The following is a 25,418-nucleotide window of genomic DNA, read 5'->3' on the forward strand; positions in this document are numbered from 1 at the left end:
TTATTGGTGTACACGTGCACCAGAAACACAATGTAAGACAAAGTCAAGGATGAGAAAACATTTTTGAGCCTATTGATTCAACCAAACTGCTTTCAAGATAGCTTTGGCTCCGTTATCTTACCTGTAAGAGCTAATTACCTGTAAGAGCCAGTTTAGTTTAGTTTAGTTTAGTTTAGTTTGGAGATACAGAATGGAAACAGGCTCTTCGGACTCAAAGTTCGCCAAGGTCCACCAAGTTCACACTGATCATCAATCAACCATTCATACTAGTTCTACATTATCCCATTTTTGCATCCACTCCCTACACATTAAGAGTAATTTACAGAGGCCAATTAACCTACAAATCCGCACGTCTTTCGTGATGTGGGTTTGAAACCGGAGCACCCGGAGGAAACCCACGTGGTCACAGGGAAAGCATTCAAAAGTCCCACATGGAAAGCACCCAAGGCCAAGATCAAACCTGGGTCTCTGACGCTGTGAGGTGACGACTCTAACAGCTGTACCACTGTGCTGTGATGTCTTAACTCAGTTTTACTGTTTTGTTGGCAAGATGGCTTACCAATGCTTATCAAGAGTTATCCAACTTTCCTGTGGAAAGAATTACTGCACAGGATGAAAGAGGGAAGCGAATTGCTGGCAATTTGTAAAGATGAAAATAAAATGCATTGCATTTATGTAGCACCTTTGACAACCTTATCATATTCTACAGCCAGTGATCCATTGGTGAATGTCTTCACTGTTTCAGAGAAGAGTCTGATCCTGGAAATCTGTCGTGTGATGGTGGGGAACAGTAACATTGAATGAGAAACCCATTTTACAGCATTTTTGTCTTATTTTCATAGTTCCATTTTCCCTTCTGACAAAGACGGAGGTCGTTTGGCCCAACAGTATCTGTTGACACGCAGAGTAATCTCATTTCCCCGCTGCTTCTCCCTGTAACCTTTTCTCCTGCCATTCTCATCATTTCTGCCGCCCACCTTGGACCCATAGAGTCACGGATCTGTGCAGCACAGCTTACAGGCCCTTTGGCCTACCTTGTCCATTCCGACCAAGTTGGCAGGCTGGGCTGGTCCCATTTGTCTGTATTTGGCCCATAGCAATCTGAACCCTTCCTATCCATATATCTGCCCGAATGTCTTTTAAAAGTTGTGATATATCTGGTTCTGCAGCTTCCTCTGGCAGCCCATTCCAGATTCTAGTGGCAATCTTGCATTGGGCTCGGTTACCTACCAACCCACACACCATTGGAATGTGTTGGAAGCCAGGCCACCCAGAGGAAATGCACAGAATCACAGGGAGAACATCAAATTCCACATAAAACCAGGGGTCGGGAATCAACCCAGGTCGCTGGAGTTGTAAGGCAGCAGTTTTACCGCCTAACGATGGTTCCAGTCTGAAGAAGGGTCCTGACCCCAAAAATCACCTATCCATGTTCTCCAGAGATGCTGCCTGTCCAGCTGAGTTACTCCAACATTTTGTGTCTGCTATGTAAACCGGCACCAGCAGTTCCTGGTCCCACCAACTTTACACATCTCGAGGTCTAGCCAGAGTGCTTGCCTGCAATGCGTCAATAGTCTGTGACGCCCCACGGGGTTCAGGGAGTCAGCTTCCACTCACTGCCTCAGCATCACCAGCTGAGTGGGTCAGGCACTGGAGGAGGAACAACGCTGGGACTAGTCCCAATCAACTTTCAAATGAAGGGGAAAGACAGGCGGCTGGGAAGGAATAATGTCTTGGAGCTCAGCTCGTGAGCAGTTGTAAATGCAACCAATGTCTGCATAATACAGCTAGCCTCTGAGATTCACACGCACCAGTTCTCTCCCGGGCCGGTATCCCCAACACTGAGAGCCAGATCAGTCTTGTTTGGTTTCAATGGGCAGGCGACTTTGTTCACACTCCCTCCATCGCACTTCCCAAACACTCGGTCCATAAAATGCTATCAAGTCTAACAGAAAGATAAAGGAGCCAGCATTTTGTTGCAATCTCTAATGAATGATATGGGGAGAAAGTATCCTCTCAGCCAATACCTTTGATAATGGAACATGAAACAGAACTTTAACGGAAACTTTCTTGACTGTTGTTGTGTTGTGGTGACTGCATTTCCCCACAGTGGCGTGGTTCCCTCCTACCGTACGATGCATGCATGTTATTTGCGTGTCCTATGTAAAAATAAATCTGTCTCTCGCTCAATGTGGTGCTGGACGGATGTGAAGTTTTTCATGCTCCCAGCAGGGTCTTGAACTGAAACCAACCTATTCATTGTCAACAGCCAGCCTGCCCGTGGTGTTTGTTTAAGCTGGGTCTGGACCTCTGCTGCAAGTTTCTGCAAGGCAGCCTTGCAAAATCTGGTGGAAATTACACATCTGAAAGTAGTGATCAATGCGCGTTAAACCCTTTACTGCTGTAATGTCGGGGCCTCCCAGGGGTAACTGTTAATCTCTCGGCCTCTTTAAAAACAAATTCCGAATATCCAGAATAAATCGTCTGTGCTGTCGCACTCTTTTACTACATCGTCAACCCTCAGAGAAACTGGTGTCCACCTTTGCGGCTGTGAGGGAAGTCACACGGACTTAAAAATCACCCATTGCAAGCGTGGCATGAAGATCTGTCACTGAGATATTAGCTTGGCAACTCTCCGGTCCCCCTCCCCCACATAGATGATCAACCACTCTGGGAGTCGGATTGCATGATATGGAAACGAGTGGTCTGTTCTTTAATTGCAGATAATGCCTTGCAGTGTTAAAACAGGAGGCGCATGCACTCACACATACACACACACCCTATATGCATGTACATACACATACATAATTTCATATGCGTGCACACACACACAGACAACTTCGCCCAACATGCACATGTGGTCACACATACATAATCACACACACACAACTTCGCCCAACATGCACATCAGCAGTGCTGATTGTGCAGTCTCACAGCAGCGGGAAGGAAGGGCCTCCTATATCTCTCCTTCACGATTTAACATTATTGTTTAGATTTTGATTTTAGATTTAGATCAGTCTTTCCTTATTTCTCTGCAACCTATTCTCTCTCTCATGTACATCCACTGCGATTGCTTTATCCTCTTGCCTGCACTGGGCAAGTGGGATAATGATAACAATGGTTTGAACACATGTGCAACACAATGTGTTAATCATGTATTGTCTTTCCGGTGTCTGGTCAGCACGCAACAAAAGCTTTTCACTGTACCTTGGTACAAGTGACAATAAACTAAACTAAACTAAACTGGCTGACCCCCTTTACATATGTTTATGCCCCTGGACACTGATCATCAGGATGCAGTGACTGACAAGCACTGATATGTTTATTTCCTTCAAATAATCCCGGCTGACCCCCAGAACCCAGCTGGAACCCCTTTGATGACTGCTACCATAAACAAAGTGATTTTAAACAATTAGGCATGATTCATTGGCCTGGTCTCCCAGGCCTGTTTTCCCAGGCCTGAAGAATAAATATGTAGGAGTCCCCTTCTAAGTGATTGAAAGACACAGAAGGGAAACAAGCCCTTCGAAGCACCAAGTCCATGTCACCCATCAAGCATTCGTTCACATTAGTTCTTTGTTATCCCACTTTCACATCCACTCCCAACACACTGGGGGCAATTTACAGAGGCCGATTAAGCTACAAACCCACACACCTTTTTGGGATGTGGGAGAAGATCTAAATATCTCTTTTACCCTTTTAAGTAGAGCCAGGAGAGCTTTATAAGTGCGTGGTCTAAATTAATATTCCACGCACGGAGTAGGTAGATCATTTTTTTAAAACACACCACTTCACTTCTGTGTTTGTGAAATTTTAATTATGACACCTGCTTATTTAAAGGCCCAATTGTGATTTTGCTTTAGTTATTTTTAACTGATTCAATTAAACCGTCTCTGTAATTTTGCCCAAAGTACAATTTAATTAAAAAAAACAAAGTAAGGCCCTACTCATTTCTGCTTCGATGTGGCCCTGATGTGGCTACTAACCATAAAAGCAACTGGACATCACATTTAAGGGGGGATTCCACAGTGCTGGCGGGTCCAACAGAGGCCAAGGGTTTGGTGCATTATATGGGAGGGTTGGTGACTAGCAAGGGTGGGACAGAGAGACTGGGGGTAGGGTGGGAATGCAGTGATCTTTGCTGTAGCCATGTGCATGGTATTTCTAATCATCTGTCCAATGTTGAAATTGGCCATGTCCTTTATTGGTGTTTGGAAAAATCATTCGGAAGAGAAATGTCATCTCTCCAAAAATAATCTTTTATTTCAAATTTGCCATATTATCCTCACCGAGAAGACATTGTGGAAAGGGCCTATACCTGTGCTGTATTGTAATACGTATAATATTTCTATGTTTACTTTCTTTGTTTAGCTGAGAGATACAGCACGGGAACAGGCCCTTCCACCCACCGCGTCCACGCTGATCACCCGTTCACACTACTTCTATATTATCACACTTCCTACACACTAAGGGCAATTTACAGAAGTATATTAATCTACAAACCCACACGTCTTTGGGATATGAGAGGAAACTGGAGCATCCGAGAGAAACCCACACGGTCACAGGGAGGACGTGCAAACTCCACACAGACTGCACCCGAGGACAGGATCGAACTTGGGTTGTGAGGCAGCGGCTCGACCAGCTGCACTACCCATGTGACACCCAGTAATCTTACGACTCACCATGCCCCTGAATTAATTTCCTTTCCACTTTGCCTTGCTTTAACATAATCTAACATGACTGGCCTGATTATTTTCCTCTCTCTCTTTCTCTCTCCCTTCTCTCTTTCCCATATTTTCTAGGCAATCTAAGTGGCAACCCCCTGAGACCAAGGAACCTCTTGCCCCTCCTTGAAACTCTAGTCTGTTTTAGCTTGCTGTGTGTCAAGTGTCCTCCGCATTCTGTCTATTCTGAAATGAAACTATATAAATATATATATCATGTGTGCTGGCGTCTGCATATTTTTGATGTTGAACATATCTGGGAAATGGAGTTCCTGCTGTATAATTCTTTTACTATCTCTTGCTCTCTGTAAGAACCGTTTTGTTAAGCCTGTTCTCAGTGTGTTCATTCATGTTTCAGGGAGATACAAAACAAACCTGTCATGCTTTTGTGTAGAGTTTTAGTTCGAATAAAACCGTGATGGTGTATATTAATACAATAAATATCTGGTATACAGGCATATGATTTGAAATATGTGTATATGATATTCATGCTGAAACAGATTAAATCTGATGCTAAAGGTGTATTTATGCTTTGAAAGTGACCTGTGGCATATACAAAAATGACTTATCTGTGTAATCAAAGTCTCCTTTATTTAAATAAAGCTGTGTGTCTTTGTAGAGTCTACGGATCTATGGCTGGCTTTTTTTTGTTTCCTGTCATTCTCTTCCCAAACTGAGGTCTGATGGAAGTAAGATGGCTTGATGTGGATCGTGCGACTGTGGGTTCAAACATGAGGTTGAGTGGGAGGTGGGAGTAAGTGAGAACATAGAACAGAGGACCATAGGAAGAGCCCCTCAGCCCACAATGCCTGTGCCAAACAAGATGCCGTGTTAAACTAATCTACTTTGCCCGCACGTGATCCACACCCCTCCGTTCCCTGCATATCCACATTCCTCTTAAAAACCGTTGTCGTATCTGCCTCCACCTCCATCCCCGGCAGTGCATTCCAGGTACCCACCATTTTCTGGGTAAGTAAAAACTTGTTCTGCACATTCCCTCCAAGGTGGAGGTACAATTCAGTCAAGCAGATGTGAGAAAATGGTTGCCGGGTGTGAATACTATGACCGGCTACAAGCCAAAACGTGCGGCATTCTCTGCTTAATAACATAACAACACTTTATTGTCACTCGGCACAAACACCGAACGAAATTTCAGCAGTCACAAGACACAAAAGAAAAGAACACAGGACACCCGACCCCAACACAAACATCCATCACAGTGACTCCAAACACCCCCTCACTGTGATGGAGGCAACAAAACTTCCCCTCTCTTCCCCCCCCCCCCCGCACCCACGGACAGGCAGCTCGACCCCTACCGAGGCAAACGACACGCACAGCCCCCGCAAGGGGATGGAAGGCCCCGCGGCCGAGCCGAGCCGCCCCGGGCACCGAAACGTCCCGCGGCCGCACCGGGCGATGTTAAGTCCAGCGGCCGAGCCGCACCGGGCACCGAAACGTCCCGCGGCCGACGGGATGTATCTTCACCAGATGAGTTTAACGCCTTTGAAGTCCATTTTGAACAGGCGAACAAAGTTCCACGAAGGCACGTCCCCCGCTGGTTCTGGCCCACACATCTCAGTTGCAGAAGTCAGATCTGCTTCCGTGAGGGTGATCCTTTGAAAAACAGTCCCTGCATGAAATGCATGGAGGCCCTGAACAGTGAGCATCTTTGATGAGATCTGGGACTTCTGGGGACATATGGGTTTGTGGTTCAGTGGGGAAGTATGTCCTGGCATCTGAGGGGCAGTCAGGTGTGGGGTTTGAGGTGTCCTGTTATCTGTGGATAGCTCAGCTGTGGATATTCTTTCTTCACACCTGCATCTCAGGAGCCCAGGTCTTGTTTCTGGTTGCCTACATCTAACAAATATATTGAAGCATGACTGGGGACTTGAAGATGGAGTTTAGCAGTGACTGAGATGGGGTTCAGATTATACAAAATAAATATTTAACTGTCCAGCAGATGGAGCCTCATTCCAGATGTTAACTGAATAAAAATGTAATTTTTTTAAGCAACTACTTACAATTGCTCTGCCTTTAATGCAGTAAACATGAGTATACGTGTCAGGAAGTCATGTTAAAACTTTATAGGACTTTAGTTAGGCCACATTTGGAACATTGTGTACAGTTCTGGTTACCTTCAATGGGAAGTATGTGGAGGCTCAAGAGAGGTTGCAGAAAAGGTTTATCAGAATGTTGAAACATGGAACTGCAGGTGCTGGTTTACACAAAATGCCATAAAAGTGCAGGAGCAACTCAACGGGTCAGGTAGCATCTCTGGAGAACATGGACAGAAGACGTTTCAGGTCAGGACCATTCTTCAAGACCCTTCCCCGACTAGAAATATCACCTGCCTATGTTCTCCAGTGATAATGACTGACCTGTTGAGTTGCTCCAGCACTTTGTGTTCTTTTATCAGAATGTTGCCTGGATTAGAGGATATTTACTATAAGACATGGATTGTTTTCTCTGGAACGTGAAAGGCTGAGGGGAGATCTAATAGAAGTATATAAAATGATGAGAGGCGTAGATAGGGTAGACGGCCAGCATCTTTTTCCCAGCGTGGAAATGTCAAAGAATAGAAGGCCTGTCTTTTAAGGCCAGAGGGGAAAGGTTAAAGGAGGTGTGCAGGGCAAGTTCTTAACACAGGAAGCGGTTAAACGTTTCATCAAAGGGATATACCTAAAGCAGCATCTTTGTGAAGACATGAAAACCATCATGTGTTGAGAAAAGGAACTCCTGACTGTTGTGTTACTACACAGACTACTGCTCGGCTGAAGAAAGCAGTTAACTCTTTTCCAATAGCAAAGATTGCCCACTGGGTTCAAGGATAAAGCATTTGTACATCGAGAGGGCAGCTGGTCTCAGTCTCTGTGAAACGAGACCAAGGCACACAGAACAAACGTCTGGCGTAGAACTGATGCTGCTCAGCTGGTTCAGGTAAGCTAGCGGACGCATGGTGATGTGTTCAGGAGTGGCAGCAACACCAGGGATTTGTGTTATCTTCCCAAATGATCATGGTATTCAGCCAAGCCTGCTATTAGTTCCACCTGGAAGGATTTCAATGCCTCTCTGCCTCATTCTGCTCAGTAGTGCCTGCTCATTAGGGGAATAAGGGGTAGGCCATTTAGGACTGAGATGAGGAAAAACTTTTTCACCCAGAGAGTTGTGAATCTGTGGAATTATCTGCCACAGAAGGCAGTGGAGGCCAATTCACTGGATGTTTTCAAGAGAGAGTTAGATATAGCTCTTTGGGCTAACGGAATCGAGACATGGGGAGAAAGCAGGAACGGGGTACTGATTTTGGATGATCAGCCATGATCATATTGAATGGCGGTGCTGGTTTGAAGGGCCGAATGGCCTACTCCTGCATCTATTTTCTATGTTTCTGTCCATGTTTCTATCCCATAATGTGAATGTTAAACTCAACACATGTGGTGTCCACAGTGTGTGAAGTGATCATCTCCAGGACTCTGCAGTGATCGTGTCTACTAATGGCAACACAGATAGCTGTGTTGGTCATGGGTAGACTAGTGAGGACAAGACCACAGAGGTTTATCCCTCATGTTACTTACGCTCGCACACAGTACTTGGGGCCTGCAGCACATTGCAGGGGTGGAGGTGGAGATGATAACGTCATTTATGAGGCTTTTATGTAGGCACATGGATGTGGAGGAATGGAGGGAGATGGATCATTTACAGACATGTTCAGCACAAACATTGTGGGCCAAGGGGCCTCTTCAGTCAGAGAGTGGTGAAGGTGTGGAATTCTCTGCCTCAGAAGGCAGTGGAGGCCAGTTCGTTGGATGCTTTCAAGAGAGAGCTGGATAGAGCTCTTAAGGATAGCGGAGTGAGGGGGTATGGGGAGAAGGCAGGAACGGGGTATTGATTGAGAGTGATCAGCCATGATCGCATTGAATGGCGGTGCTGGCTCGAAGGGCTGAATGGCCTACTCCTGCACCTATTGTCTATTGTCTATTGTCCTGTGCTGTACTGTTCTATGTAACATGGAGAAGAATAAGGTTAGCAATCCTCATGGTATACAAAATGTAGCATTGTATTTCATATCTGCCACAGGAGGAAACTTTCTTGCCCATATTTGATCTGGTGTCATGAGATTTCATGCTAATCGTGAGACCCAAGGTATTCCTTCCCACCTCTACACCACCGTGTTGAGACCCCTAGTGGATATGTCCTGTCATGCACATTGCTTTAAACGTACCATTCTGTAGGCACAACTATGTCAGGCTGTTGCTTGACTCATCTGTGGAACTGCTCTCCCAGTTTACACACCTGTATCCAGAAGTTTACAAAAGAGACCTTGCAAATTCAACCGGGAGGAGACCGACTTTGTTATGTATGAATCCAGAGCCCAAAAACCCACTGGAAACAGCCTACCCATTCCAAAACACCCATCAATCTCTGTTTCTTTTCACTGGCACAGAAATGGGTCGTTAGATTCCATGGGCTTTTACTTTTTGACCATCTTCCCTCCTGAGACTTTGCCCAAGCATTGCTAAAATCCATGCAGATTACATCAAAATCACAGTGCTCTACAACCCTTCTCGATCATTCCTGAAATGGCATGGATTGGTGTTCTGAGGGATCCAGAGATTGGGATGAAGTAAAGGTAAAAGCTAAACAGTCAGGTCAAGTCAAGTCAATTTTATTTGTAAAGCACATTTAAAAACAACCCACGTTGACCAAAGTGCTGTACATCAGTTCAGGTACTAAGAAAAATGAACATACAATGGCACCCAAACATAACAGCACATATATAAACAGTTTACAGCGCCCCCTCAGAGGGCCTCAAATGCTAAGGAGTAGAAATAGGTTTTGAAACAGGGAGTGAACAGACAGATCCATTGATTCAAGAGTGTTTAATTATCATATGTGCTAACTCGGAATAATGAAATTCTTACTTGCAGCAGCATTAAAGGCCAGTTACACCAAACACAAAGATAATACATAATAAACTAAACTTGAATAAATTAATAACTCCAACACTAGTGCAAAAATAGCCCAAAGTCTTTAGTGGAACCGATGACAGTCCATAGTTCACAGGTTAATGTTGTGGAGTATTCAAGAGCCTGCTGGCTATTGGGAAGAAGCTGTTCTTGAACCTGGTGGTCACAGTTTTCAGACTCCTGTACTTCTTCTGACACTGTACAATGTTATATTTGCCATGGAAACCTAGGATTCGGATCAACAGCTATAACATCTGACTCCAGTAACTGAACCTTTATAAATATAACTAATTGACTTATTGTTGTTCAAAATTTAATATACTGTGGACATCCTTGAGCTCATAAGGTCATAAGGTCATAAGGGCTTTCTCCATCGCTGCTCCCACCCTATGGAACTCACTACCCCAAACCGTTAGAGACTCCCCCACACTCACCACATTCAAAACATCGCTGAAGTCTCACCTGTTCAGTACTGCCTTCAACCACTGAAAGTCACCTCACCTTCTGTCTCCTTTCTCTATTCATTTATTTATTTACTTATTTATCTATTTATTCATTTCCTATCTTCTCAAAATCTCTGTAAAGCGTCTTTGAGTATATGAAAAGCGCTATATAAATAAAATGTATTATTATTATTATTATTATTATAAGTGATAGGAGCAGAATTAGGGCATTTGGCCCATCAAGTCTGCTCCGCCATTCAATCATGGCTGATCTATCTCTCCCTCCTAACCCCATCCTCCTGCCTTCTCCCCATAACCCTTGACACCCATACTAATCAATAAATCTATCTATCTCTGCCTTTCAAAGTATCCTGTGCTGTGGTGGAACCCTGAAGCGACTGACATCGCAAAATGCTGCTGGTTTAACAACAAACAAAATCAGATTGTGGCGGCTTTAGAAGGGGCTGGTAAAGTAGGGCAAATCCACGCAGGGCACCATCTGTTTGTGTAATTGCTGCGGCCGTTTTAAGACAAGCATTAACGCTCCATTGTGGAAGTTTGTAATCCCTCTCAGACTGAACAGATGGATCACAAATGTCAAAATCGTCTCGGTGGCGAGAACCTGGATTTCACAGTGGATCGATACTGCGCTGGAATATCGTGCAGCATGCCACGTTGGGTAGCAAGGGTCAGCAAGATAAATATGCAGCCTGAGGACAGCGGGGGATGTAAAGTCCACTGAAGCAATAGACTAATGTTTTACAGATAGAGGATGATAATGTCATTCCCCACACACCATGAAGATTCAGTTACAGGCCAGAATTTAATGGCACAGCATGGAACCATCGGCCCAACTCATCCATGTTGACCAAGATGCCCCGATCTAAGCTCATTCCATTTGCCCACGTTTGGCCCATATCTCTCGAAATCTTTCCCAACCATGCATCTGTCCGAGTGTTTAATTTTATTTTAGGGATACAGCATGCAAGCAGTCCTTCAGCCCACTGAGTCCAATCTGACCATTGATCCACCCGTACACTAGTTCAATGTTATCCCACTTTCGCATCCGACATACTAGGGACAATTTACAGCAGCCCATTAAGCTACAAACATGTACATCTTTGGAATGTGGGAGGAAACTGGCGTGGTCACTGGGAGAACCCATATGGTCACAGGGAGAACGCACAAACTCCACACAGACGGCACCCAGAGTCATGATCACACCCGGGTCTCTGGCGCTGTGAGGCAGCAGCTCTACCACTGCACCACTGAGCCACCCTGTCTTTTATAGGCTGTTATCGTACCTGCCTCAACGACCTCCTCAGGCAGCTCGTTCCACATAGCCATCATCATCAGTGTGAAAAGGTTACTCCTCAGCTTCCTATACATGTTGCAAGTGGTCTGTACATTGGCAACACTGCGTAAGTGGTGCGTTGCAGCCGACATTGCACAGCAGCGCATGTTGCAAGTGCATGTGCAGTCAATGCTGTGCAGTAGCACATGTTGCAGTTGGTGCTGTGCATGTTCAGCAGGCTTAGGATCTGAAGGATCTCGCATGCAACCCCCAGCAAAAACTCCCATAAATGACCAGGAGCTAGGGTTGCCAACTTCCTCGCTCCCAATTACGGAACAAGGTGACGTCACTACCCCACGCCCCACGTGACCTCACCCAGCCAGCGGCCACGTACTCCCGCTCCACTAATGGCGGCTGCCCGAGGCGGGTTGCTACGCAACCTCTGTTAGGCAGCGTCCGGGCCTCCGGACCTAGACTGTCTGGAGCTAAAATGTTGGAAACCTAGTGTCGGGATCTACAGCGTCGGGGCCTACAATGTTGGGGCCTACAGCGTTCGGGCCTACAGCGTCTCCCGGGCCTAAAGTTCGGATATTCTAGGTCCGGAGGCCCGGGCGCTAACTAACGGAGGTTGCGTAACAACCCGCCTTTCGGCCCGGGCGGCTGCCATTGGTAGAGCGGGAGCACGTGGCCGCTGGTGGGTGAGGTCATGTGGGGCGCGGGGTGTTGACGTCACCCTTTGCCCCTTATTTGGGAGTGAGGAAGTTGGCAACCCTACTAATACGAGACAAGGGCAGCCCCGTATGGGACAAACTAATTTAGCCAAAAATACAGGATGTCCCGGCTAATACGGGACAGTTGGCAACCCTACCAGGAGCTCTCGATAACGTACAGGAAATTTCCAGGGATGCCTAGTGCCCTGACGTTTAACAGAGTATAAGGTGAGATCCAATGGAAGTTACCAAAATAATGAAAGATCAGATAGCAGAAACTTATTTCTGATGCTTGAGGGCCCTCCGAGTGGATTATTTAAACATTGGAGTCAGTATGTTCAATATCGTGAAGGAAATGTAATCATGATGAATTGTTTTCTGGAAGGAAGGGATCAGATTGGAGAGATACAGGTTTAGAGAGAAGCGGTGATGTGTAAGAAGGAAGGTTCGGTAGAGAGATTTCACCCAGAGGTTGCTCGTACTTGAGACGTGATGAGAAGATTAGCAATAGATTCAGTGGTTAATCGGGAAGAAGCATCCAGTGAGTAGACTGGAGTAACTCAGCAGGACAGGCAGCATCTCTGGAGATGAGTGGGTGACGTTTGAATGGGTGATGTTTCGGGTTGAGACCCTTCGTCAGACTGATGAGTGTGAGTGGTGAGTATAAAGATGTGAGGGTTGATGGCCAGTATGGACATGATGCACCTGTTTCCTTGGTGTATCCCTCTCTGAGAATCTGGAGCAGACTGACCATCCAGGGCCTGGTGTGCTTGAGGAGCATTGGTTCATGTTCATAAGTTCTAGGAGCAGAATTAGGCCATTTGGCCCTTCAAGTCTACTCCACCATTCAATCATGACTGATCTATCTTTCCCTCTCAACCACATTCTTCTGTCTTTGCCGCATGACCCCTGACACCCTGACACATCTTTGGTGGAGATGAGTCTATGACTGTTGTCTGCATTCTTCAGTGTCTGCACTTTCTCCATTTTGCTTTCTGATTTGACCTTGCATTCACTCACAAGTTTTATCCCTTCCACTGTTTATTTTGTAATTCTTTAATCTTATTGACTATGGAGACACATTAGTCAAGATGCCCTGTAGTTCCTCGCAGAGTTTGATTAGCTTCCAGCAACGTTGTGGGCAAAACTTACTAACAGCTTATTCGCCTGAATAAATCTAAGTTGGAAGGTACACCAGGGGCTGCAATTAAATTTCTTCCTCATGGACCCTGGTGGTACCTGACAAGATGCTGCACAGTTCATTACATAGAACATAGAACAGTACAGGATAGGAAAGGGCCCATCTGCCCACAATGTCTATGTCACACCTAATGCTAGGATGTCCTGTCCCCCCCCCATCCGGACCAAACTCAGATCCTGGGGGGACAGGGCTTTCTCCATCGCTGCTCCCACCCTCTGGAACTTACTACCTCAAACCATCAGAGACTCCTCCTCACTCACCACATTTAAAACATCACTGAAGTCTCACTTGTTCAACACCGCCTTCAATCATTGACCGTCGCTCCACCTTATTCATCCTTTTCTGTTCGTTTATTTATTTATCTTTATGTTAGATCTAATATGTAAAGCATCTTTGGGTTTCTAGAAAAGCGCTATATAAATGTAATGCATTATTATTATTATTATTATTACTAATCTAATCTGCCTGATGGTGATCCTTATTTCTCCATTCCCTGCATGTCCATATGTCCATCTGAAAGCCTCTTAAATACTGCTAACCTATCTGCTGCCACCACCCCTCCTGGCAGCACGTTTCATTCACTCACCACTCTCCATGTAAAACACTTGTCTGCACATCTGCTTTGAATTTTCCACCCCCCCATCTTAAAGCTGTGCCCTGTAGTCGTTGACATCTTCACCCTGGGGAAAAGGGTTCTGACTGTCTGCCCTATCGATGCGTCTGATAATGATATCAGGTCTCCCCCTAGCCTCCAATATTCCTGAGAAAACAAATCTAAGCTTCTCCAACCTTCCCTCGTAGCTAATACTCTCTGATCCTGGCAGCATTCTGGTAAATCTCTTCTGCACTTTGTCAAACAATCTGCAATGATGTAGGGAAGACAGACTTTTGAAGCTGCAAGCTGAGCAACATGATGCGCTGCTCATTCTAGCAAACACAAACGCTAAGTAACGTTAAAAAGATTTTCAATCCGAGCTGTTTCTCAGAGCTGTCAACCTCTTCCTGCCTCTTACCTCCACCATCAGTTCAAATTGTACCGAGACCACAGGAAAAGGCTCCTTGCTGTCTTCTATGCTCGACATAAGCTTTCTCTGAAACATCTTCATCTTATCCTTACAACATAGTCTTCTGCTTCCTTCTCTCTTGAAATCACCCCTTTCTCAAAACAGATGAACAAACGAGAAAAGACAAAGACGCAAGAGCGTGCAGATGCTGGATTCTTGAACAAAGCACAAAGTGCTGGATGAACTCGGCAGGTCATGCAGTCAGCAGTGGAGGGAAATGGACAGATGATATTTCAGCTCAGGGCCATTCCACAAACTGCAAAAAATATGCCATCCAGCTCCCCAATTCACCATGCAAGTATTACGGCAATTATTTAATGCTGCATTTTAGCACAGTGCAGCCAAATTCCAACAGCAATTTTATTGATTCATGGAGTTACACAACATGGAAACTGACCCTTCAACCCATGCTGACCAAGATGCCCACCTACACTAATTCCACGTGCCTGCATTTGGCCCATATCCCACTAAACCTTTCCTATTTATGTTCCTGTCCGTATGTCCTTTGAATTTTCCAAGTGCAAGTGCCCTCAACTATTCCCTATGTGAGCTCATTCCGTAAACCCACTACCCTCTCTATGGAAATCTTTCCACTCACATCCCCTTCACCTGCACTTGGTCTCTAGCCTTCTAAAGGTGCTGATAGTTCAGGTGCTTATCTTGTGTAGTTCAGGTGCTTATCCATTCCCTTTCTCCTAGATGCTGCCTGACCTGCTGAGTTACTCCAGTGATACCAGGTGCATATCTTGATCATTCTCAAATGTTGTGAGAGTCTCCTTATCCACCACCCCCACAGGCAGTGTGTTCTAGATGACAACCACCCTCAGTGTCAAAAAGGTCACCCCTAAATGCCTAATCACTCTGTCTAAGCCTATGCCATCTGATTTCAGATACCACAGCTATGGGGAAAAGAAATGCATATCTTGCATTTGTTCCTCCCTCAAACTCCTCCACTCCAAAGAAAATAAACCCAGCCTCCCCTGTCCCTCCTAGTAAATTAAATGTTCCAATGTTGGCAACTGCCTGATGAATCTCTTCTGTACATTCTCCAGTAAAATCATGTCCTTCCTCCAGCGTGGTGATCAGAACGACACACCGTACACGTACAGCAGTTATGGCTCAACAAATGTTCTATAATACAATACAATACAATATATCTTTATTGTCATTGTACAGGGGTACAATGAGATTGGGAATGCGCCTCCCATACGATGCAATAATTTAATTAGCTAGTCAGTATTAATTTAAACAACAACAACCCAACGAAACAAATTGTAACAGTTTTAAGACAGAATAAAGTGCAAGTAGATCTGTGCCGGATCACTGTGCGATGTGACCATCCGGCTCAGCAGGACTGGTTCATAGCAGCTATGGCCCTGGGGATGAAGCTGTTCCTGTGTCTGGAGGTGCAGGCGTAGAAGGCCTTGTAACGTCTGCCCGATGGAAAGAGTTCGAACAGAATGTTGCAGGGGTGTGAAGAGTCTTTGTGGATGTTGGTGGCTTTTCTGAGGCATCGTGTGTTGTAGATGCCCTCCAAGGCTGGTAGCTGTGTTCCGATGGTCCTCTGAGCTGTATGGACTACCCGCTGAAGAGCTTTCCTTTCTGTACCAAACTCCTGTTTTACTCCCTGCTTTATTCTACCTCCCAGTTAATGAAATCACTATCCCAAATGTTACTTCACCACCTTATCCAACCATGCTGCCACTTCAGGGACCCTTGCAGTTGTATGTTAAGGTCCCTTTCATATCTATGAATGGATTGTATTGTGAATTGCTGTGCAGATAGAGGAAACAAGGTCATTCCTCTCACTGAATCAAAATACTTCAGACTATTCAAGGTGGCATAATAATGTCTTAGAGCAAGGAAATCAGTGTTGGTTGATCCATCAATTCATTTGAAACACAAGGAACTGCAGCTGCTGGAATCTTGAGCAAAAGACAAAGTATTGGGGAATAAACACAAAAATGTTGGAGTAACTCAGCGGGACAGGCAGCATCTTTGGAGAGAAGGAATGGGTGACGATTCAGGACGCGACCCTTCTTCAGACCTCGACCCGAAACGTCACCCATTCCTTCTCTCCAGAGATGCTTCCTGTCCCGTTGAGTTACTCTATAGCTTTTTGTGTTTATCTTCGGTTTAAACCACCACCTGCAGTTCCTTCCTACACAAGTACTGGGGGAAATGGACAGGTCAGGCAGCATCTGTGGAAGGAAATCAACAGGCAACATCGTGGGTCGGGACCCTGCCTCACACGACAGGCAATGTTTTGTGTCTGAATCTTCTTCAGACTCAACAAATGACATTTTAAGTCGGGACCCTTGTTCAGATTTCAGAGTCAAACTTCAAAGACTGAAGAAGGGTCCCGACAGGAGAACCATCAGTCCACAACATTGGATCTCTCTGTGCATTAACTATCTGTCGTGTTTCCTGCAGTCTGATCGTGGTTAAGTTTTGGACGTCTGCCATTGTTGGGGAATACTCAGGGACAGCCTGGGTTTGCAAAGTGGGCTGCACCAATGGCAGTCTTTCTCTTCTTGTTTATTGATTTGATTCACCAAGTGACAGGTAACTTTCTGCAAGTGTCTGGCTTTCTGAGATGAAGATTGGGGAGGTGGGTTCTAATAATATTTTCTCGGCAAAGTGCCTGATGTGGGATAGAACTAGTGTAGGGGAGATTGCTCGTCAGCATGGACCTGGTGGGCACGCTGTATCTCTAAATCTGAATCGAAAAAATGTTTTTGAACTCAAGAAACGCAGTAAAAAGTAACCCACCAAAAGCAATGATTTACATGACCAGATAATATGTTCAAGATGCCTCTTGAGATAAATGTACGGCAGCACATCCTTCTTCATAGTCACAGAGTCAGACAGCAGAGGAACAGGCTCTTTGGCCCAACTTGGCCATGCCAACCAAGATGTCCCACCTATGCTTGTTCCATTTGCTCGCGTTTGGCCCATATCCCTCTAAACTGCTCCGATCCATGTACCTATCCAAATGACTTTTAAATGGTGTTATAGTGCCTGCCACAATTACCTCCTCTGGTAGATCATTCCATATACTCACCATCCTCTGTGTGAAAATATTGCCCTTAGGTTCCATTAAATCTTTCCCCTCTCACCCTAACCCTTTGGTTCTTGATTCCCCTTCTCTGGGGAAAAGACTCTGTATTCATCCTATCTATTCCCCTCGTGATTTTATAAACTGGTGAAGAATTACTGGTTTAAAGACTACCCTGGCTGCTTTGCCTTTAACCTGAGGAAGCCTGAGGGATATTATCTGGTCACATACAACAGTGCCATCTTAATATCACACTGGGGTTTGGGTTAGGCCAAGTCTCTGGAGTGTGGATTAGACCCATGACCATCTATGGATTAGACCCATGACCATGCCAGAGTGTGTGTCAAAATAACTTGAATTTATTCTCAATATGATTGTATCACCAAATTGTTGATTTAATCCACGTACTGATTGCATTGGCCATTGTCCTCCTGGTATATCATCCCGGCCTACTCCAGTTGACTTCATCATCATTGAACCACCGGTGCCATCAAATTCTAGCACGTTGATGGAAAGCCTGAAATCTAATGTCATATAACAAAGTAATTTATTTGCTCCTTTGAAGCATTGAAAGGCTCTACTATAAACCAGAACCATTTTCTGATTTTTAGAATGCGTGCTTTTGTTTTCAGGTTGTACCATGGAGTCACACAGCATGGAAACAGGTTCTTCAGCCCAACTTGTCCATGCTCACCAACGTGCCCTCTCTAAGCTAGTCCCATTTGCCTGCATTTTGCCCGTATCTTTCCGATCCATGTACCTGTCGAAATGCCTTTTAAATGTTGTTATTGCATCTGTTTCAACTACTTCATCAATCCATCGCCACCAGGGCACTGGATGCTAAAGTGTGAAAATGAGGAATTGCACATCTCCTTGGGCCAAGATCAGACTTTCCAGAGTCTTGGAAGTTGCATGATGGTGCTGGGATATGGCAACTCTGTGTGTGCTGTTCTAGAAGATGGTCTATTGTACACACTAGTGTATAGTGTGATTTGATGGAGAGCATGCAGAACAATCTTTACACTGCACATCAGTACACTTGGCAATAAATAAACTAAAGTGAACAAACTAAAAGAAACTATTCACTAAGGTCACCAGTGGGATGCCAACATTGTGAAATCTCTCCATTGTGCTACTCTGCTGGTTCCTTTTAGCTCATCTCGCATTTTTGTGAAGTTCACTCTGTTTAATATATTTCTGCCTGATTCTTGTCACTGACAGCCACGTAATCTTAAATTAAATCATTTGCTGCAGTCATTCTGATGCCCAGCTTCTCCACTTCAATGGTATCAATGTTATTTCAGCCACTCGCAGGAAATTGAGCCGAGAAATGACAGTGACTGAGTTTATCAGATGAAAACCAAACGTGTTTCTATCAAACTGTTCTCTTTTTCTTTTCATTTGAGCTGTGAATTTATTTTTTTAAATGAAATGGGCTATTGCCATTGTAAAATAATGCAATTTAACTGTATTCATAAATAATAACATTGGCAATAATTAATAGGATGAAACTTGGGAACAAAGTGGACAAAAATTCAAGAAAATGTTCAAAGATATTATATTTGAAAGATACAAAATAAGTAATCAGCACTGAGAAATTACTGACATGATAGAAATGATGGTTCTTGACTATATTAGTGTTTCTTTCTATATTTTGTTTATCTGCTTCTGACTTATGATGTTGTGTTTTTTTAAAATAATATTTTGTTAAGTATTAAGGGTAGGCACAATAAGTTTTAGCTTCTGCCTACAACTTTTTTTTCGGTCAGAAAATATCATGTGTGATTATATTATTTTAATTTTTGATACAATGATTTCGCACTATTTAACTTTCACAACTGTATGGTCAATCTGTTGTATTGTATTGACTGGAAAATAAATAAATAAATAAAATAAAATTGATTTTTTTTAAAAACAAGCTGGAAAAATATCACCAGGGACACATTTTTTTGGTCCCATCTTCTGTAACATTTCTACTCCTTTAAAGAGTGTTCTCGCCATCCTCTCAAATGCCGACAAAATGGTCTACTGTCGATTGTATCAATGTGATTGTGTGTGTGTGTCTGTGGACGTTCACTGAATGATGCAGAATTTTAGGTGACTGTAATATTAAAGGGAACTCAGACCGCAGATGCCGAATATCTGAAATGAATGGAGAAAATGCTGGAAACATTCAGCAGGTCGGGCAACAGCTGTCCCAGGACAACAGAAAACAAGGAGACAAAGAACTGTGGATGCAGGAACCTTGAGCAAAACTCTTAAGTGCTGGAGGAACTCTTAAGTGCTGCTGGAATCATGAGCAAAACGCAAAGTCCTGGAGGAATTTAGCAGTTCAGACAGCATGTGTGGAGGGAATAGGATCTAAATGTATACAGATATACCAAGTTTGATGCATTATAGACACAAAATGCTGGAGTAACTTAGTAGGACAGGCAGCATCTCTGGAGAGAAGGAATAAGTGACGTTTTGACAATAGACAATAGACAATAGGTGCAGGAGTAGGCCATTCAGCCCTTCAATGCGATCATGGTTTTGGATTGAGAATCTTCTGCAGACCCTATATTAATATTTTTTTTTGTACACACACATATATATATAGACACACACATATACACAAACATACACACACACACATATATATGCCTGTGTGTGTGTTTATATATATATATACATATATACACACACACACATATATATATACACACACACACACACATATATATACATATACACACATATATATATACACACACACACACATATATATATACACACACACACACACATATATATACACACACACACATATATATACACACACACACATATACACATATGCACACACACATTATATATATATATATATACTCACACACATATATACACATATACACAAACACATATATATACACACACACACATATATATATATATATACACATATACACACACATATATATGCACACACATATATACATATATATGCCTGTGTGCGTGTTTCTATATATATATACACACACGTATGTATTCTAGCCCGCCTCCGTTGTGCTTATGTTTTAAATTACATCCCATCTCCTCCAGTGGTTAGCAGCCAGCATAAAGGGCAGCACTAACACCCTGGGCAGCGCGCTGCAGTGAGGTGGGTGGCAGGAAGGAAGGAAGGAGCGCGCCTGTGCCGAGGCGCGGCCACGAGGACGGGACTAGTGCGACAGCGCAGCTCAGCTCAGCTCGGCCCGGCCCGGGGGAGGCGGGTCGTCAGGGGGAGCACGTAAGTCAATGGCTGAAGGGAGAGCGAGGATACAGTGAGAGGGAGGGGGGGTGGGGAGATGGATACAGCGAGGATACAGTGGAGATGAGTGGATACAGTGGAGGAGAGTGGATAGAGTGGATGCTGCGAGGTGGGGGGGGGGGGGGGGGAGAGTGCATACAGTAGCTGGGCGAGGAGTGGGTGGAGAAGGTAACGGGGGTGGAGAAGGTAACGGGACTGCAGCCGAGAGAGGCCGGCAGGGCAGGGTGCGGCATGAGCGGCACTTTGAAGGGAGGGCGAGCAATGAAGTGGGATTTACATGGGGGAGGAGTATTGCCTTGCATGTCATGTTGAGACATTATCAGTGGATAGACCAGGTTAGTTCTTTACATCATCATAATTAATATTGACTACGTGAAGGAGTAAAATTGGAATTGGTTTGCCTGTTACATTTTTCCCAATTTGATTAACTTTTACATTTACTATTGTCACGTGTACTGAGATACAATTAATAGCATTGTTTTGCATGCACTCCAGTCAGATCTGATAATATATGTAAATGCAATCAAGTCAAACTCGTGTACAATAGGCAGAGAAAGGGAAAGGCACAGAGTGTAGAATATGGTTCTCAGGGTTGGAGTGCATCAGTTCTGGAGACAAAATCCAATGCCCACTATGGGGTAGAAGAGATTTGGACAGTACCCTGGCTTGTGACAGGACTGTACAGAAGCCTGGTTACAGAGAGGAAGGAGCTGTTCCTGAGTCTGGTGGTGTGCACTTTCAAGCTTCTGTATCTTTGGCTTGATGGAAGCTGGGAGAAGAAGGAATGACCGGGCTGGGAAAAGTCATTGATTATGTTGTTTGCTTTCCCGAGGCAGCATGATGTGTAGATGGAGTCAATGGTGTGGAGTCTGGTTGTGTGATGGACTGGCTACATCCATAACTCTCTGCAATTTCTGGATGTAGCCCAGTCCATCACATTGGATGGTCTTGTCTCCTGTTATTTATCTCCGGAGAGAATGTTGATGTTGCTTCATTCGGTCTCTCGTGTTCTACATACAATCACTGGCATTTTCGTTGTTCTCTCTACCCACATTCCTGGTTCACCTACAACATGTTTTCTAACTTAAAAATGTTGGAAACGTTCAGCAGGCCAGGCAGCATCTGCTGAAAGGGAAACAGAGTTTTTGGTCCAAGGAGATACCAGGAACTGCGGATGCTGGAATCTTGAGTAAAACACAATGTGCTGGAGGATCTCGGTGGGTCAGGCAGCATTTGTGTTGGGAATGGACAGAGGACGTTTCAGGCCAGGACCCTTCTTCAGACTGATGGAATAGGAGGGAGAAAGCTGGAAAGTGAGATGGGGGCGTGACAAGGCCTGGCGAGTGATAGGTGGATACGGGTGAGGGGGAGTGATTGGAAAAGCTAGAGGTGAAAAGGAGACAAAAGGGTGTCAGATGAGAAGAGGAGGTGGAGAAATTGTGCAGTTTTCTGAACTTGAGAATGAATGAGTTAAAGTGTGAACATTGAGTGGGAAGAGAGAGCTTCAACATCAAGCTCACCATAAATAGCTACTGCATGTAAAATGCAGTTGTCCTGTGGGCAGTGATTCCAGAAGTACAGGCCTTGGCATCGTGCCCAGTTTTGCTTACAAACACCTTTATTAGTGAGGGAAAGGAAATAATAATGAAGAGGGGGAGGAGTGAATTGTAAAGTTAGAGGGAGAGACGTGCGTGGAAAGGTACACGGGGAGGGGAAAGAGGGAAGATGAAAGAGAAATGTGGTCTGCTGGGATGGGAGATGAACATATGGAGGAGGGGAAAGGAGCAGGGTGACTGGGGTGGTGGGAGATAGTGGAGAAATATGTGTGCACTGGGATGGAGACACCATCTCCCCTGTCTGAAGGGTCGCAAGCTGAAACTACATCTGTTCACTCCCTTCATAGACGCTGCCTGGCCCACTTAGTTCCTTCAGCACTTCGTGTTTTGTTTCAGGATCAAGGCCCTCGGCCATAAATTTATTTCAGGTTTATGGCCTCTGCAAGTTTTTTTATTTCTTAAAATTTATTGTATTCTAGTTTTCCCCCTGTTGAAGGGGTTATTTCAATTTCTCTCGCCACACTGTTTGGGTATTTCCAACATTTTGTGTTTTAATTTCAGATATCCGGCATAAGCAGTTAATTTCATTTTGTTATTCAGTTTGACCACGAGTTCAGCAGTTAAGTGACGTTGGAGATTAACGAGTTGAAGTGCGAATGCTGAGAGGAAGTAGAGTGCTTTCACATCAAGCCCATGATAAGTAGCTATTCATGCAATTGTCCCGTGGGCAGTAATTCCAGAACAAGCCCAGGCATTGTGCCCAGTTTTGGCCATAAACAGGCGGCATGGTGGAGCAGCGGTCGAGTTGCTGCCTCACAACGCCAGGGACCCGGGGTTGATCCAGACCACAAGCGCTATCTGTGTGGAGTTTATACGTTCTCCCTGTGACCATGTGGGGTTTCTCCGGGCGCTCCGGTTTCCTCCCGCATTCCAAAGACATGCAGGTTAATTGGCCCCTGTTAATTGTCCCTAACGTTAAATGATAGAACCAGTGTGAACGGGTGATCGGTGGTCTGCACGGACTTGATGGGCCGATGGCTCTGTTTCCACGCTGTATCTCTAAACTGAACAAAAATTACACCCTTATTAAACAGGGAAGACAAATAATTTGCGGAGAATATTTAAATTAATTATCATTGTATGAAACTTTACATTGAAAATGGATCACCTCATGTTTTGAAATTTCTCCAATTATGCCACGATAAAGCTGGCAGCGGAAGAGGAGTTGAGGGCAGGAGTATATTGGTCATGATCCCATTGAATGGTCAGGCAAGTTCGAGTGGGTGGCCTCTGCATGTTTTCTTATGTTCTTCTGAACCATGTTGACGTGCACTGATTGCTGAAATACACCAGAAACATCAATGAAATAAAATAAAGGCATCTGTTTTTACTAATGACACCGTGGGTGCGTGGGGTGTTAGGGGCCGCTGGGGATTAGCAGACAGGACATGGCTGAGGGAAGGGTGGTTCTGGCAACTCATTAATCCAGGGTATAGATGCTACAGATGTAATAGATGCAGGAGGGTTTTTGCTTTTTCGATCGGTTAGGAAGCAACTACAGTGCTCAGAGAGGATATTCTTGGGGACATTATCCCAAGAGTCTGCATGGGTAGAACGTAGAGATGGGAAGGGAATGATCATGTTGATGTGATTGTATTATCTGTCTCCTATTTCCAAGCTAATTTTGGATCCATTGGCCTCTGACTGCCTGGACCAGCCTACCATACAGCACCTTGTCCAAGACATTATTAAAGTGTGTGCAGAAGACGTCCACTGTACCGCCCCCATTAATATACTTAGTTGCCTCTTCCAAAAATGTCATCAAATGTCTGAGCCAGGATTTCCCACGATCAAAGCCATGCTGACTATTCCTGATGAATCTCTGCCTTTCCAAGCAAGGATATATCCTGTCTCTTAGAATTATTTCCAGTAGTGTACCTCGCGTTGACGTAAGCCTCGCTGTCCTGGAGTTAATTGGCTTCTCCCTGCTGTCCACCTGGAATAAAGAAATGATGTTTGCTATCCTCCAGTCATCCAGTACTTCACCCACGGTTAATGAAGAAGCAACATTTTCTGCTCGGAGTGGTACAACGGTAGAGTTGCTGCCTTTGAGCGTCAGAGGTCCAGGCTCGATCCTGACTATGGGCGCTGTCTGTTTGGAGTTTTTACATTCTCCTCGTGGCCGCATAGGCTTTCTCTGGGTGTTCTGGTTTCTTCCCACACCCCAAAGACATACAAGTTTGTAGGTAAATTGGCTTTGGTAAAATTGTAAACTGTCCCTCGTGTGTAGGGTAGTTAGTGCTAGTGTACAGATGGTCGCTGGTCGGCACGGACGTGGGCAAAAGGGCATGTTTCCGCACTGTATCTCTAAAGTCTAAAGGCTGGTGTCTTGCGGTAAATATTAAATCATTGCTACATGTTCGTAGGTACAGGGAAATTCCTTTTTTGCATTCAGTCCAGTAAAAAATTTTTTTACTATACATAGGCACAATCAAACATAAGTACTGGCGTGTAAGAAAACCAGATTACACTGATTACACCAGATTACAATGTCTCTTGTCTTGTATCCTTCAAGTTCAAAGTTAATAAGACTGTCGAGTCCTAACGTCCATAAATGCCTGTTTTCCTGGAGTTGCAGGGTTGGGCCCGGCCAGACAGTGTTGTCAATGGCACCGTGCTGTTGCTGGTTGTGTCTAATCTGCCTGCTCAGATTCTTAGACATGTACTAGGCCCGATCTAATCAAGCCCACTCCACCAACACATTGATCCAGACACGTCGGCTCACAAAGCTAATCTCCTCTGCCTGGTGCCGATTTTAAGAAGCCTCTTAAATGAGGCCTTCAGAATGATTTTATTCTTTACCTGATTCAGGCTGGGAGAGAAGAAGGAAGAAACCTGCACACTCTGTGTGACTGATGTTGCTACTTTCCCAAAGGAGGAAGAGGAAAGATGTCAGTTTTATGAGGATGAGTACAATCTCAGGAGAGGCCTTCAATAAAATAGTGCTTGAGTACAGAAGATAAAAGATCCAGGGACTTGAGTGTTGTTCTGCATGAGGATTGAGCCAACAAAGCACTGTAAGTAATCATTTCCTTTTCAGTTTACAAGTCGTAAA

The 25,418-nt window shown here is 44.6% G+C and overlaps 2 protein-coding genes across 13 annotated transcripts in view; both read left to right on the forward strand.

The window, feature by feature from the left end:
- Positions 1-5,347, forward strand: part of LOC144608396 (dynamin-1) — a 170,992-nt gene extending 165,645 nt beyond the window's left edge. For 6 of the 8 annotated variants that reach the window (XM_078426115.1, XM_078426112.1, XM_078426120.1 and 3 more), the window contains one exon: positions 4,372-5,347. Coding sequence is in view for 1 of the 8 variants with exons in the window: in XM_078426120.1 (XP_078282246.1) it covers positions 4,372-4,375 (4 nt within the window). In the remaining 7 variants the exon portion in view is untranslated. The remainder of the gene's footprint in view (positions 1-4,371) is intronic. The other 2 variants (XM_078426117.1, XM_078426114.1) reach the window with 1 other exon arrangement.
- A 15,239-nt stretch (positions 5,348-20,586) lies between these two features.
- Positions 20,587-25,418, forward strand: part of st6galnac6 (ST6 (alpha-N-acetyl-neuraminyl-2,3-beta-galactosyl-1,3)-N-acetylgalactosaminide alpha-2,6-sialyltransferase 6) — a 28,309-nt gene continuing 23,477 nt past the window's right edge. For 2 of the 5 annotated variants that reach the window (XM_078426247.1, XM_078426244.1), the window contains exons 1-2: positions 20,587-20,726; positions 25,175-25,380. The gene's annotated coding sequence lies outside the window, so the exon portion shown is untranslated. Of the gene's footprint in view, positions 20,727-20,930; positions 21,083-22,903; positions 22,923-25,174; positions 25,381-25,418 lie in introns of those variants that run through there. The other 3 variants (XM_078426245.1, XM_078426246.1, XM_078426248.1) reach the window with 3 other exon arrangements.

This window comes from Rhinoraja longicauda, chromosome 31, assembly GCF_053455715.1.
Source record: "Rhinoraja longicauda isolate Sanriku21f chromosome 31, sRhiLon1.1, whole genome shotgun sequence".
In the NCBI taxonomy this organism is placed as follows: domain Eukaryota; kingdom Metazoa; phylum Chordata; class Chondrichthyes; order Rajiformes; family Arhynchobatidae; genus Rhinoraja; species Rhinoraja longicauda.